This window comes from Oculina patagonica, chromosome 4 (genome assembly GCF_052425735.1).
Source record: "Oculina patagonica isolate OP01 chromosome 4, crgOcupat, whole genome shotgun sequence".
NCBI lineage: Eukaryota > Metazoa > Cnidaria > Anthozoa > Scleractinia > Oculinidae > Oculina > Oculina patagonica.
Window position 1 is genome coordinate 43402146 of NC_135761.1, and position 12527 is coordinate 43414672.

The 12527-nt window shown below is 38.4% G+C and overlaps 1 protein-coding gene across 2 annotated transcripts; it reads left to right on the forward strand.

Moving 5' to 3' along the window:
* The first annotated feature begins 7905 nt into the window (after positions 1 to 7905).
* LOC144650303 (uncharacterized) lies at positions 7906 to 11517 on the forward strand. 2 transcript variants are annotated; one of them, XM_078509952.1, is made up of 6 exons: positions 7906 to 8088; positions 8381 to 8781; positions 9418 to 9600; positions 10235 to 10673; positions 11149 to 11186; positions 11237 to 11517. In XM_078509952.1, exons 1-4 carry the CDS (start codon positions 7920 to 7922, stop codon positions 10571 to 10573), a joined length of 1092 nt encoding a protein of 363 aa, XP_078366078.1. In that variant the 5' UTR covers positions 7906 to 7919; the 3' UTR covers positions 10574 to 10673; positions 11149 to 11186; positions 11237 to 11517. The 2 variants fall into 2 exon arrangements, with proteins under 2 accessions (XP_078366078.1, XP_078366076.1); XM_078509950.1 differs by having other exon boundaries at positions 10235 to 11186.
* The last annotated feature ends 1010 nt before the right edge of the window (positions 11518 to 12527 follow it).

Below are 12527 nucleotides of genomic sequence, written 5' to 3' on the forward strand. Positions count from 1 at the left end.
AATGAATGTGTGTCCAGCAGTAGCAATGAAATATATATATGATAATGCAAATGCGGCCTTACACTACTGAAGACCTGAAAAAAATTTTCAGGCTCTGAGCGGGAGTCGAACCCACGACCTTTGCGTTGCCAGTGCAATGCTCTACCACTGAGCTATCAAAGCCACATGAGAGCGGTCGTATATGGGTAATCCCTTTATGGTGGACATGATACTCGGCCCAAGTATATGTGAAATATATGCTTTGATAGCTCAGTGGTAGAGCATTGCACTGGCAACGCAAAGGTCGTGGGTTCGACTCCCGCTCAGAGCCTGAAAATTTTTTTCAGGTCTTCAGTAGTGTAAGGCCGCATTTGCATTATCATATATATATTTCATTGCTACTGCTGGACACACATTCATTTATTTCACATATACTTGGGCCGAGTATCATGTCCACCATAAAGGGATTACCCATATACGACCGCTCTCATGTGGCTTTGATAGCTCAGTGGTAGAGCATTGCACTGGCAACGCAAAGGTCGTGGGTTCGACTCCCGCTCAGAGCCTGAAAATTTTTTTCAGGTCTTCAGTAGTGTAAGGCCGCATTTGCATTATCATATATATATTTCATTGCTACTGCTGGACACACATTCATTTATTTCACATATACTTGGGCCGAGTATCATGTCCACCATAAAGGGATTACCCATATACGACCGCTCTCATGTGGCTTTGATAGCTCAGTGGTAGAGCATTGCACTGGCAACGCAAAGGTCGTGGGTTCGACTCCCGCTCAGAGCCTGAAAATTTTTTTCAGGTCTTCAGTAGTGTAAGGCCGCATTTGCATTATCATATATATATTTCATTGCTACTGCTGGACACACATTCATTTATTTCACATATACTTGGGCCGAGTATCATGTCCACCATAAAGGGATTACCCATATACGACCGCTCTCATGTGGCTTTGATAGCTCAGTGGTAGAGCATTGCACTGGCAACGCAAAGGTCGTGGGTTCGACTCCCGCTCAGAGCCTGAAAATTTTTTTCAGGTCTTCAGTAGTGTAAGGCCGCATTTGCATTATCATATATATAATAATCACTGAGTCTTTGGCGAATAGTTGTTAAGTTTTCCTCGAGTAAGTGTTGTGTAACTATTTTATACCATGCATTAGAAAAAAAGCTTACTACAATTCCTCGAGAATAAGATCAAAGCGGACGATGGAAAGGTTGAGTTGAATAGCGTTGAATATACAACGGCTTTCCTGAATTCTGATTGGCTGTATTTTCTATTGAATGGTATAAATACCCATTGCAGGCATTTGACAGTGTAGTATCGCTGTTTATTTTTACGGGTCTTGCAGTATTTTGGCGACCCGTAGGGCGAGTCAGATATTTGGATACATATGGAAAGTAAAATATCACCATTTATGTCAATTTTCAACCTTAGGTGGCTGGACTGCCGTTCAGATGATCTCATTGACAGAATCTAATCTCCGTTTGGAAAAAACAGGGTACGACTTCGAGAATGTTTCCAACTAATAATAATAATAATAATAATAACAGTTCTTAGCACGCACTTTACATACGTCTCAGTGCGTTTACATTTGAAATTTAAAAGTAAAAATATAAAAACCCGATTTAAATTACAATCAGATAAAAATACGCTAAGGATAACCTAATTTATTTACAATTGATAAAAAATAAAAATAAAAATGACAATAAAAACATGGCGAACTTGTTAAAAATATATCGACCTAAATAAATATGTCTTTAAAAGTGTTTTAAAAGTGGAGACTGAAGGGGCATTCTTTACTGTTGTTGGTAGTGTGTTCCAAAGTCTCGGCGCAGCAATGGAAAAGGCCCGATCTCCGTATGTAGAGGTGGCCGATCTTGGAAATTTAAGCAAATTTTGCGAGGCCGAGCGTAGACAACGTGATGGCACGTATTGGTCAAGAAGATCTACAATGTATGACGGAGCATAGCCATTCATAGCTTTATAGGTAAACAACAAGATCTTAAACGAAATGCGTTCGCTAACAGGCAGCCAGTGTAATTGTTGTAGAATAGGGCTTATGTGATCCGTGCGCTTTGCCTTAACCACCAATCTCGCAGCAGTGTTCTGAATGCGTTGTAACTTTTGAAGTTCAGTAGAGGGCAAGCCGTACAATAGACTATTGCAATAGTCCAACTTGGATGTTATGAAAGCATGTACTAAGCGCTCGGTGCTGCTCTGGCTTATGTATTTCCTTACTCTACCAATGTTACGAAGCGCCAGGGATGCGTGACGGCAGATGTTGTTAACGTGGCTGGTCATGGTGAGGTGGCGATCCAAAACACTTCCCAGATTACGAGCTTTGTTTGCGCAGGATACAATGTTTACGCCAATAGAAATATTCGATAATGGAGGATGCCGAGTAAAGCGAGATGTGAGATGAAGAACTTCTGTCTTAGTCGGGTTGCAGACTAGCTTATTAGTAAGAAAGAATGCTTGGATATCATTAATACACAGCTCCAAATTGAGAAGCGCAGGCTGTCTTGCTGCAGGGTTCAAAATAATGTAGAGTTGTGAATCATCAGCGTACATCATACAGTCCAGTCCGTGAGCCTTGATGACGTCTTGTAGGGGTCCGAAGTATAGGGAAAATAACAGAGGACCCAAAACTGATCCCTGTGGGACACCCGATGTGAGAGGCTGCGGTTTGGACTCAGTATTACCAATGACAACCTTTTGTGAACGATCATTAAGGTAGGACCTGAACCAATCGAGCACCGTCCCTGTGAAGCCGTACTGTGTTGAAAGCCTATTGATGAGAATTTCATGATCTAATGTATCGAATGCAGCTGAAAGGTCCAGTAACACCAATAGTACCTCATTCCCATTATCGATAGCACGTAAGATGTCATTTTGAACTCGTAAGAGCGCAGTTTCTGTGCTATGGAATTTACGATAAGCTGATTGTAGGCTGGGGTAGAGGTCATTCTCAGTGAGATAATCACGTATCTGGCTTGCAACAATCCTTTCCAAAGCTTTCGAAAGAAAAGGAAGATTAGTGATGGGACGATAGTTCGAGTATACCTCGGGATCCAGTGACTCCTTTTTAATGAAAGGAAGAACACGACCTTCCTTGAAGGCATTAGGAAAAACACCTCTACTCAGCGATGAGTTGATAATGTTGGTAACTGTCGGGAGCGTCTCATTAAGACAAGCTTTCAATGTCCGTGTGGGGATGGGATCAGATGGACATGACTTGGAAGGTGCTTTCTGGATGGTCTTTGACACATATTCTAGTGATACCTCATTGAACTCGGCCATGGAGCAAGCGCAGAATGTGCCAATAGTAACTGACATTGTGGGAATCGTTGCTCTAGCTATACCTTGTCGCAGACCCTCTATCTTGTCGATGAAGTAGCAGCTGAACTTCTCAGTAAGTTGTTCAACATTATCATGGGAAGGGAAAATAGGTACCGGTTTTAAATGAAACATTCCGTCAATCAGACGGAACAGGTCCTTCTGATCTGCTTCCTCAATCTTTGACTTATAGTACTGAGCCTTCGTGTTTTCAAGTAACGTCGCGTAGCTGCGGCATTGTTCACGGTATATTTGCTCATGAACGACAAGACGAGATTTCCGATAAGCCCGTTCACATCGACGTCTCTTTCGCTTAGCATCTCGAAGTTCCGCGGTGAACCACGGAGCATGTGGGCGAAGGGTGATTGAGCGTGAAACCTCTGGAGCATGTTTGTCTATAGTCGACCTACTACCGTGACCACCGCCAATTAGTAACTTCGACGGCTTTGCTGCAGTTACAAAATGACATGGGCATCAATCAACTGCGATTTTACTGCCACAAGAAGAAAGTCGGAACCGTGTTCCACATTATGACCAATATAAATCCCCTGGGGGAGTCAGTGGTAGAGTTTTTTTTTGACGATAACCTGGTATCAACTCGACCCCAGGCATGTGGCTCGTACACGGTTCTTCCCGATGATAACTCTACACTGTCTAAAGACTGCAGCAAGTTAGGTTGGGATGGTACTCAAGCAGATGGAAAGTGGTCACATTCCTTGGCCACTGGGAAATATCGTATACAACAGCCAGTAAACAGACGCTTGGATCTCCACTGCTTCTATTCTTTTCCCTGGAGACGTGACTGTGATGACTGGGAGGGCGGAGAGGATTCTCTTTCTGCCGGAGATACCTGGGGTATCTTTGTGCGATAAGTTCACAATTAGCTGGAGTTCTGTTCCACAATATTAATTTTTTTTTGAGTATTGTGATCATATATTTATATAAATCTGTCGTAAAGCAACATTAGGAAGTAAGTTATGCACAACAATGGCAACAGCAACCGTAACGAGAACGTCTGCGATCGAAAGGTTTAACAAGCAGTAAAATATAATGGCTCTTTTGCTGTCCTCAAGAGTCCTCAGGATAAGTAAATATAGTGGCTCTGCACATGCGTTATAAATCCTAAAAAAACAACAACAACAACAACAACAACAAAAAACAGCAAAGGACTAAATCGTTTTTCAGGGAATGTGAATCTTGACAGCAAACCTTCCCTATTTCTGTTTGGAATTAAAAGCCTCATACATTCAGCTGAGGATAATTTTGACAAACAAAACTTAAGAATTTGCTCAGTGAATTAACTTCATGTATACCTTGTCCTCTACGCCACAGTTGTGATGGCTTGAACTTCCTAATGTCACGTGATAATAAGTAACTCATCATCATAAGTCACTACGTCGAGTCAAGAAGTAATACACTGGGATCAGTACATTGATCAATTGTACCTCTTGTATTTAAAAAAAAAATGGGAAGCACAAGGCTATCGAGTAAGTCTTGTTAACCCTATTGTATTGGATTCTTGGTGTTATTATGGACAAAGACTTAAAATGGAACTGTCATATCGACTATATAACTAAGAAAGCTTGTAAGAAGTTATATTCGCTAAGAGTCTTAACGTAGAGCTGGCGTTAGCCAAGCAAATATTCTGAAGATTTATTTGAGTACAGTCCGGCCTGTTTTAGAGTATGCTGCCCCAGTCTGGCAGGCCATTCCTGGCTACATCTCTGTTGCAATAGAGCGGAAACAAAAAGGGCGCTTCGCATCATTTATCTTGAAGCCGAATCATATGCTCATGCCTTAGAGCTAGCTCAATTAGTTAGAATGGACACTAGAAGAGAAGACGTACATGTATGCGGTAAATGCATGAATCAAATTAAGTCAGATGAACATCCTATTCACCATCTGTTACCGAGACCAGCACTAATAGCGTCTACGTATAATGTAAGGCAGAAAGCGCCAAAGTTTTACCTGTATAATAATACCATAACATGTAGGGGGGATTATGCGTAGTCTTTTTTTGATAGAGTTTTAATTGTAAATAGTAGACCTATCATATTATGTAAGAGTCATTCGATAATTCATTTTCTTTTTAACTGCAAGAGTTTAAATAAACTATTATTAAATATCAATAAAGATGGATTGTTTAAACAGAGCGCGCGCAGCCAGACTCTTTCTGAAGACCGAAGCTAAAGGCTGGTTCCCATAGAATCGCTCCGATCGTTTATATCGCCTCTGTCACTTCAAAAAGTTTCCTTGCGATCGGGGCGATATTATGAGGACATTACACAGGCGATCGCTAACGTCTTCCGCGATTGAGGCGATCACGATCGTTTGGATCGCCCGTGTTCTATCTTTCTAGCTTCTCTTTCCCTTCTTCGCCGTAAAATTATAATAACTAAAAAGATAGGAGGCCACGAGTCTTACTCTTTCATTTGAGGCTGCCATTGTGTTGGATCTAGGGCTAAAATGATTGTTTTTCGTAGGGTTTTCGCTCATACCGAGGATCGGGACAATCATTTGACAATCCTCCGATCGCTTCCAATCGCTTCGATCGCCTACGATCGTCTCAGTTTTTGCAAACGATCGATGCGATAGAAACGATCAGGGCGATCATATGAGAACCAACCTTAAAGGGTCACAATTAGAAGTCTAGAAGCCTGGAAATGCCATTTTTAGGCGATATCAGAAAAAGAAAAAAACTTCTTTCATATCAATTTCTTACAGGAACATGAAAAAAATAATTATTTCAAGATTTTGACCGAGGCAAATGCTTCTGTTTGTCTGTTATCAGCCACGGTCCTGATAAGTGCAAAATCAAACAAATGATATCAATTCTCCTTGGCAACAATTTCTCGATTTCTATTTTTTTCGCATTATTCTCAAGTAAGAGCTAGGACAGGATATGTCAAAGATTCATGCCAAGTTTTAATGTGTTTCATTTGTACAGTATGAAGAGTTTCAGGTATACTTTTGCTTTCAAAATTCTAGTCGCTTTGCAAACCACTCATAGTATATTAATCATTCTTTATTGTTGGGGCTACACATGTTAATTTCAAATGCCCAACGATTTTCCTGCCGCTTGGACATAGGCTTTGTTTTTGAAATTGTAATGTAATTACAACAAAGAAACGACAAAAAAGTAAATAAAAACGACGGTTTTAATTTGAATGCATGCTTCAATGTCATTTGGAGTAGCCTAGAGACAGCGTTTCTCACAGTGTTAAAGTAGAATGATTAGGCGTACTGAATGTCAACAATAGCTTGCGGTATCGTGGTCCTTGTGAGGTTTTTCTTTAAAAAAAACTGGTAAGTGGAATTATTTCTTTGTCTCAAGGAAAAACAATTCGACCACGATGTGGTGAACAAGCTTGGTTTTATATATAATAAAGTTCTGTGGACAAAATTACCGTCATAGGCAGCCAGTTTCACAAGTTTTGTTTGGTATTTCCGAGTAGGCTGCATCTTACGGTCTTATTATTTAGAAAATAGTGTTCACTGTATAGAAACCACCATTGAATAAACGTTTGTAGCATCGAACGCTAATACGACAAATATGTGAACCAGCTTGTAGTGCATTCTTTATTTTTTTTTATATAATGCATTTTTTTTAACAGTGTTTAGCAAAACGTTTTTAGAAGGCGTTCAAAGCCAATTTGACAGTTCGACACGTTTTCTAGCATTTCGGTTGGTTGGTTTGTGAATTTTGTTTGCTTTTGTGTACATTTTTAAATTCGGAATTTGCGTGCGGGCTTAATTCACTGAATCTTCTGCGTGTATTTTATTTCTGGGTGAATGTTATTTAGCGATTACAACTCAGTAATTTTGAGGTTTATCGATTGGTTTTATCATTAGTTGTTTAAACAGAGGAAAACTTTTTCTTTTTGGCGCGACATGGTCGCCTTCGGTCTACATATTCAGTTGAAGTTAGGTGACGTTTCGTCTGGTAAATAACGTATCATATATACCTTCTCAAAGAGTTCAACATTTTAATATTCTCTTTTTATAAGCCTTCACATATATTTGCATATGATTGCTCATAGCAGGTCGCATATTTAGAAAAACAATTGCAATGAGCCAGAACTCGCGCCTTCGCCGCTCGCGTCGTTGCCTCTGAAGAAAGCCTGCTCAAGACAAGATGATTTACACAGCCGACGGTGTACTGAACGGAAGTCAAATGAAATATATCATTTTAAAATCCGAGCGAAATAATTTAAGATTTAAATAATTTTTATGATCTATTTTGCAGTGATAATTTTGAGTTATGATGTAGCACTTACTCTTACCATTCTTATGAGCCTTGCCATATAAAAGATCCTGGACTGGTTATTCCTCGTATTGTTTATATGTACTGCTTGTTTGACATTTCTTACATTTTGTATTCATTTTGTGTAGTGAGGACCAAACTTGATCAGTTTTGGAGGATGGTTCGATTAAATTGCCGTTTTATTAATTTCGGAGTTTACTTATTTAAATTGCTAACTGTTATCTATCTTCTCTTGTCAGTTTAAAGTTTGAAATTATTGTTTTCTTTCCGTTTGTCTTTTTCTTTGCTTAATATCATTCAACAGATTATCGTTCTAGCGTCAATATGATGAGAATTCGCTTGTGTACTTTCAAATGTCTTGTTGTGTGCTTTGGAATCGCCAGTTTGGTGCTTATAGCAAGAAGAAATGTATTTTGGAAGAAGTCATTTTCGACGAAAGATTGGAGTACTTTCTACCAGGAGCATATAACACAACAGCTATCTGATCCTCAAAGTAAGTTTATGTTTAAATATTGAATTCATGTTTTCTTCTTAGAACTATAAGCAAAGAGCTTTCTAGTCTATTTGAAGTTGTTTCATAATGAACAAAGAGAGCAGTTATGTCGATTTAACTGATAATTAAGCTACCTTGCTTTTAATTTAAAACTGATTATGGAATGAGAGATGATAAATGCAAGAAATTCATTACTTGGACGATTTCAATTGCAAAAGGTAATGAAACTTGATTTTGCCTGTGTAAGTTGATTTAACTTGAGTTATTTATTTATCATTCTTTGTTCTTACAGACCACGCAAGACCGTGTAATCCGGAACGCGTACCTGAGAGACTTACAAGGCTAAACAAAATGTACGATGATGTCAAAACGTTCGTCATGTTCATTGGGTACTCACAGAGTATAGAAAGTCTAACAGGAGCCATTTTAGATGCACATCCTGAAATTCTCATTCCCCAAGAATATGATGTTATAGGAAACTGGAAGTTGTACCAGGACAAGAAGCTTCAAGACTTTGGTCAGCAAAAATATATGCTCTTTTTCGACATGCATTATCTTTCAACTTTTCAAGCAGTCTTCCAAAACAAAGCCAATAAACCAAGTCAGTTCTGGTTATGGACTTCTAAAGGCGATGGTATTCACTACAACTACGTTCCTGATGTTTGGCAGGGAAAAATTAATGGGAAACTTAAGGTGAAGTTTAAAATTTTGGTTGATTTAAATATATTTAGATAAAGATAATTGGTTGACTTTCTTCGCCGCGAAAAGGTTTTCAAGACAGGGCATCGATTGAAACACACCTCAAAGAAAAGATCTTGAAACAAACAATAAGACTATACCCGATTTACTCAGCATGGGTTAGTTTTGAAAGTAAAGCGGGCCCTTAAAGGAATGACTGACGACGACAACGAAAAACAACAACAACAACGAATGGGCTTGTGACATAAAGAAACACATAAAAAAATCAAGTCACAAGTCGTGCTTTTTTCTTTATAAACGTCATTTTTCTTTTCGATTCTTGACTCATTTTTAAAGACAGACTACCAGTCATGAATCCTGTTTAGACGATTTCTTTTCAGTTTTAACATCCAAGTTCCATCTTGGCTGTTCAGTTCACGATCTTCTTTGAAAAGCTCACCAGAGATTACTATAAGATCTCCTGCCATTGAAACTACTGAATGTAATGACAATTCTTTTAACTGATGGGTAGACAAAGTTGATTGATTTATAGTGTGCAGGTTCAAAAAAATGACCTTCACTGGTCGGGTGTCTTTTATAGTGTGACATAGCTCACTGGAAACGATTGATAAATTTTATGTGGCTCTACAGGTTATTGGAGATAAAAGTGGAGGCGAAACATCCAAGAAACTATCACAGAGTCGAGGCAGCTTTGAAGTACTCGAAGAAATCCAAAATGTCGTTGGAATTCCAGTCAAGTTTGTTCACATTATTGCCAATCCATTTGATGTCATTGCTTCCAGTTTAATAAAGCAGTCTGACTCCTACAGTAAGGTAAGACTAAAAATGTCACAGTCCGTCAAAACTAGTTTTAAGTTTGTCACATATGAACCTACAAAAAAAAAAACAGGTGACCTTGTTTTCTCCCGTAGCTTATAGCTAGAGTATCCGACCGGTGTACGGAGGTAAGGAGTTCGTTTTCCATCGACGTCTCCGATGTTTTCTTCGTGACAACAGAAATGACATCTTTCTCACTTTGTTATAAGTTTGTTGTCTGTTTTTCCATTCATGAAAAAGTTTAAAAGGTTCAATAGCTAAAAATACTACCTATTTTATTCACTGCCATTTAACAGTTTAAGATAAAGTAACGAAGGATATGTACATGTGATATGGATCCAGTAATTTTTTAGTATGATACTGTCAGTTTGGTTCGCCAGTGGAAACATGCACGGTGGCCGTAACATTGTGCTGAAAGAAAATAGTGTACGATAAATACCATTTGCTCTTACTTTGGAAATCTAAATACCAGTAATGGGAAAAACTGGCATGGTATTTTCAGCTCTGGAGTTGGGATTAGAGGAGTTAAATGACTTTAATGTCTGTATTTCCTTTGCATATCTATCTTTATTTCTTGATACGTTGATAAACTATTTCAACTAAAAAAATATTTATTCTATTGCATTTTCAGATAAACGACGCTAAAACAGTTCGTGAGGCCGTGAAAAACTTCTTTACTCTTGTAGAGAGCAATAAACAAATAAAAAAGTTATACGGCGAAGCAGTATTGGAGATTTTTAGCGGTCAACTTATTTTTAACCCAAGGGAAACGTTAAAGAAGATCTGTACATTTCTAGACGTCAAGTGTTACGATAGCTACCTTAATAAAGTTGAAGGACTGCTTAATATCCATTCCACAAGAACTCGGGATCTTTTTGTGTGGAGAAAGGAAGAGAAAGATTTGGTTACTACCGAGATGGCAAAGTACCCTTTCCTTCAATCTTTTACTTTTGATTTAGAACATGTTTAATCTGCAGCCTCCAGGACAAGGACTTGTACAGCTATTTGAAAAGAAGTTGTCGGATAAGGGCAACGCGTTGTGACCGAACGCAACACAAATTGGGTAATATGTGAAAAAGCTGATTTATACATAAATATCAACCTACGGCTAATGTGATATAACCATTTTTATGTATTGCGTTACCTAAGCGTTACTAACAAAATTGTTAAAGGAGCAATGTACAGTATTTTAAATGATTTTTCTGAAATAATAGTTAAACAGTTTCTTGAAATAATAGTTTTTTAACATAAAAAACAACAAAGGAGTAATAAAAACATTAAAATAAACTGTAGAAGGGCGTTTTGATAAAAAAAGCTTCGACCCTTATCATTTGAAGTAATTTAATGCCAAACATATCTGGTCCTATTGCAATGCTATTCTCATGTGGAACGATCTAAGTCTGCCGGCCTGCAGATCAGGTGCATGGTTTCACGTGCGTATTAGATCATTAACAAATCACACAGCTTACAGAACAATAGTCTGTGCGTTAGAACAAACTTCCTTCTCTTTCCTTTCAACTTTGTTTTCATATTTATGGGGATCAGTTATAGCGCAGTGGTGATAGTGCAAGCTTACCACCGATGTGGCCCTGCTTCGATTCCAGGACCCAGCGTTATATACGGGTTAAGTCAGGAGAGATGTTGTTAGTTCTCGTACTTGCTACAAGTGTTTTTCTCGAGGCTTTTCCTCCCTCCATAAAAACCAACGCTTTTTAATTCCAAGTCGATCGCTAACAGTGGATGAAGAGCCACTTAGTGGAAATGCCACTGAAAATTCCCATTATTTATTTATTTAGTATCATTTATTTTATTATTCCTCTCTTCTATTTTTTATAGTCATAAGCACACTGTTGGCACTGTTAAATTAGACGATCACTGTTAATGTTAATACTGAGAATAAACAAATCACCGAGATTTCTTCGTTTTTATTGCATCAGTACATTTTTACGTCAAGAAACTTTCATACCTAATGGTCTATTTACAGAGTTGTATCTGTGTAAAATCTTTACAGATATTACTCGTGACACCGAGACGGAGTTTGGGATGAATTGCTCCAATACAGGACTCAGAGAAAATTTTCACCACTCACTCTAGCGGGACTATTACACCCATTTAGTCCGGCGGCTTAGCTCGAAATTTTAGTTGAATTGTGCACTTTTTGATACAAGCATGAAACTTGGCAAAATGAAAGTGGTCACCAACAGAAATTTTTTCAGATATAGTGCCAAGCCCGAAAAACACCGGTTTCCATGGAAACCTTAATTTATTAACCCTATTCAGACCGGGCTTTTTTGGATCTTTTCAGACCTCCGTAACTTCCAGAATATTTAAGCAATCACAATGAAACTTACGGAATATATAGTATGTCCAAACACCTATCTTTTGGTATACGTCACGTGGGAAGATGACGTCACATCACGTGACAATTACATCATAATGTCAAAATAGCCGCCATCTTGGATCCGCCATCTTGGATTTCGAATTTTTTCCAAAACGTCATAAAATCGCCCAAAATTACTGCAAAGTACTCAAAATCAATAAAACTGTGCTAAAAAACCATAAAAGGATGAAAATAATTGCATTAAAATTATTTTTCATTAATAGAAACACGAAAATTAAAAAATGGGGAAGACATGCCTGTCAAAATGCCGTTGCCATGGTGAAATATTTGTTTGTCCTGGTTTATAGACAAATACTATTATGCCAGGTAGTGATACCAAGTCGCACGTACAAAATTTAGAATGAAATGCTGTAATTTAGACTGTTCACAGCCCTATATTTTCCTATTTTTCTTCTGTTAGCGAACCGCACCGATCGCGAGAGACCTGAACGCTAGCGCAAAACGAAAGACACAAGGGAGCAGAGGGCGGGGAACGAAAAATATTTTTCCATGCAATAATTTCCTATTAAATTATTGGTATCAA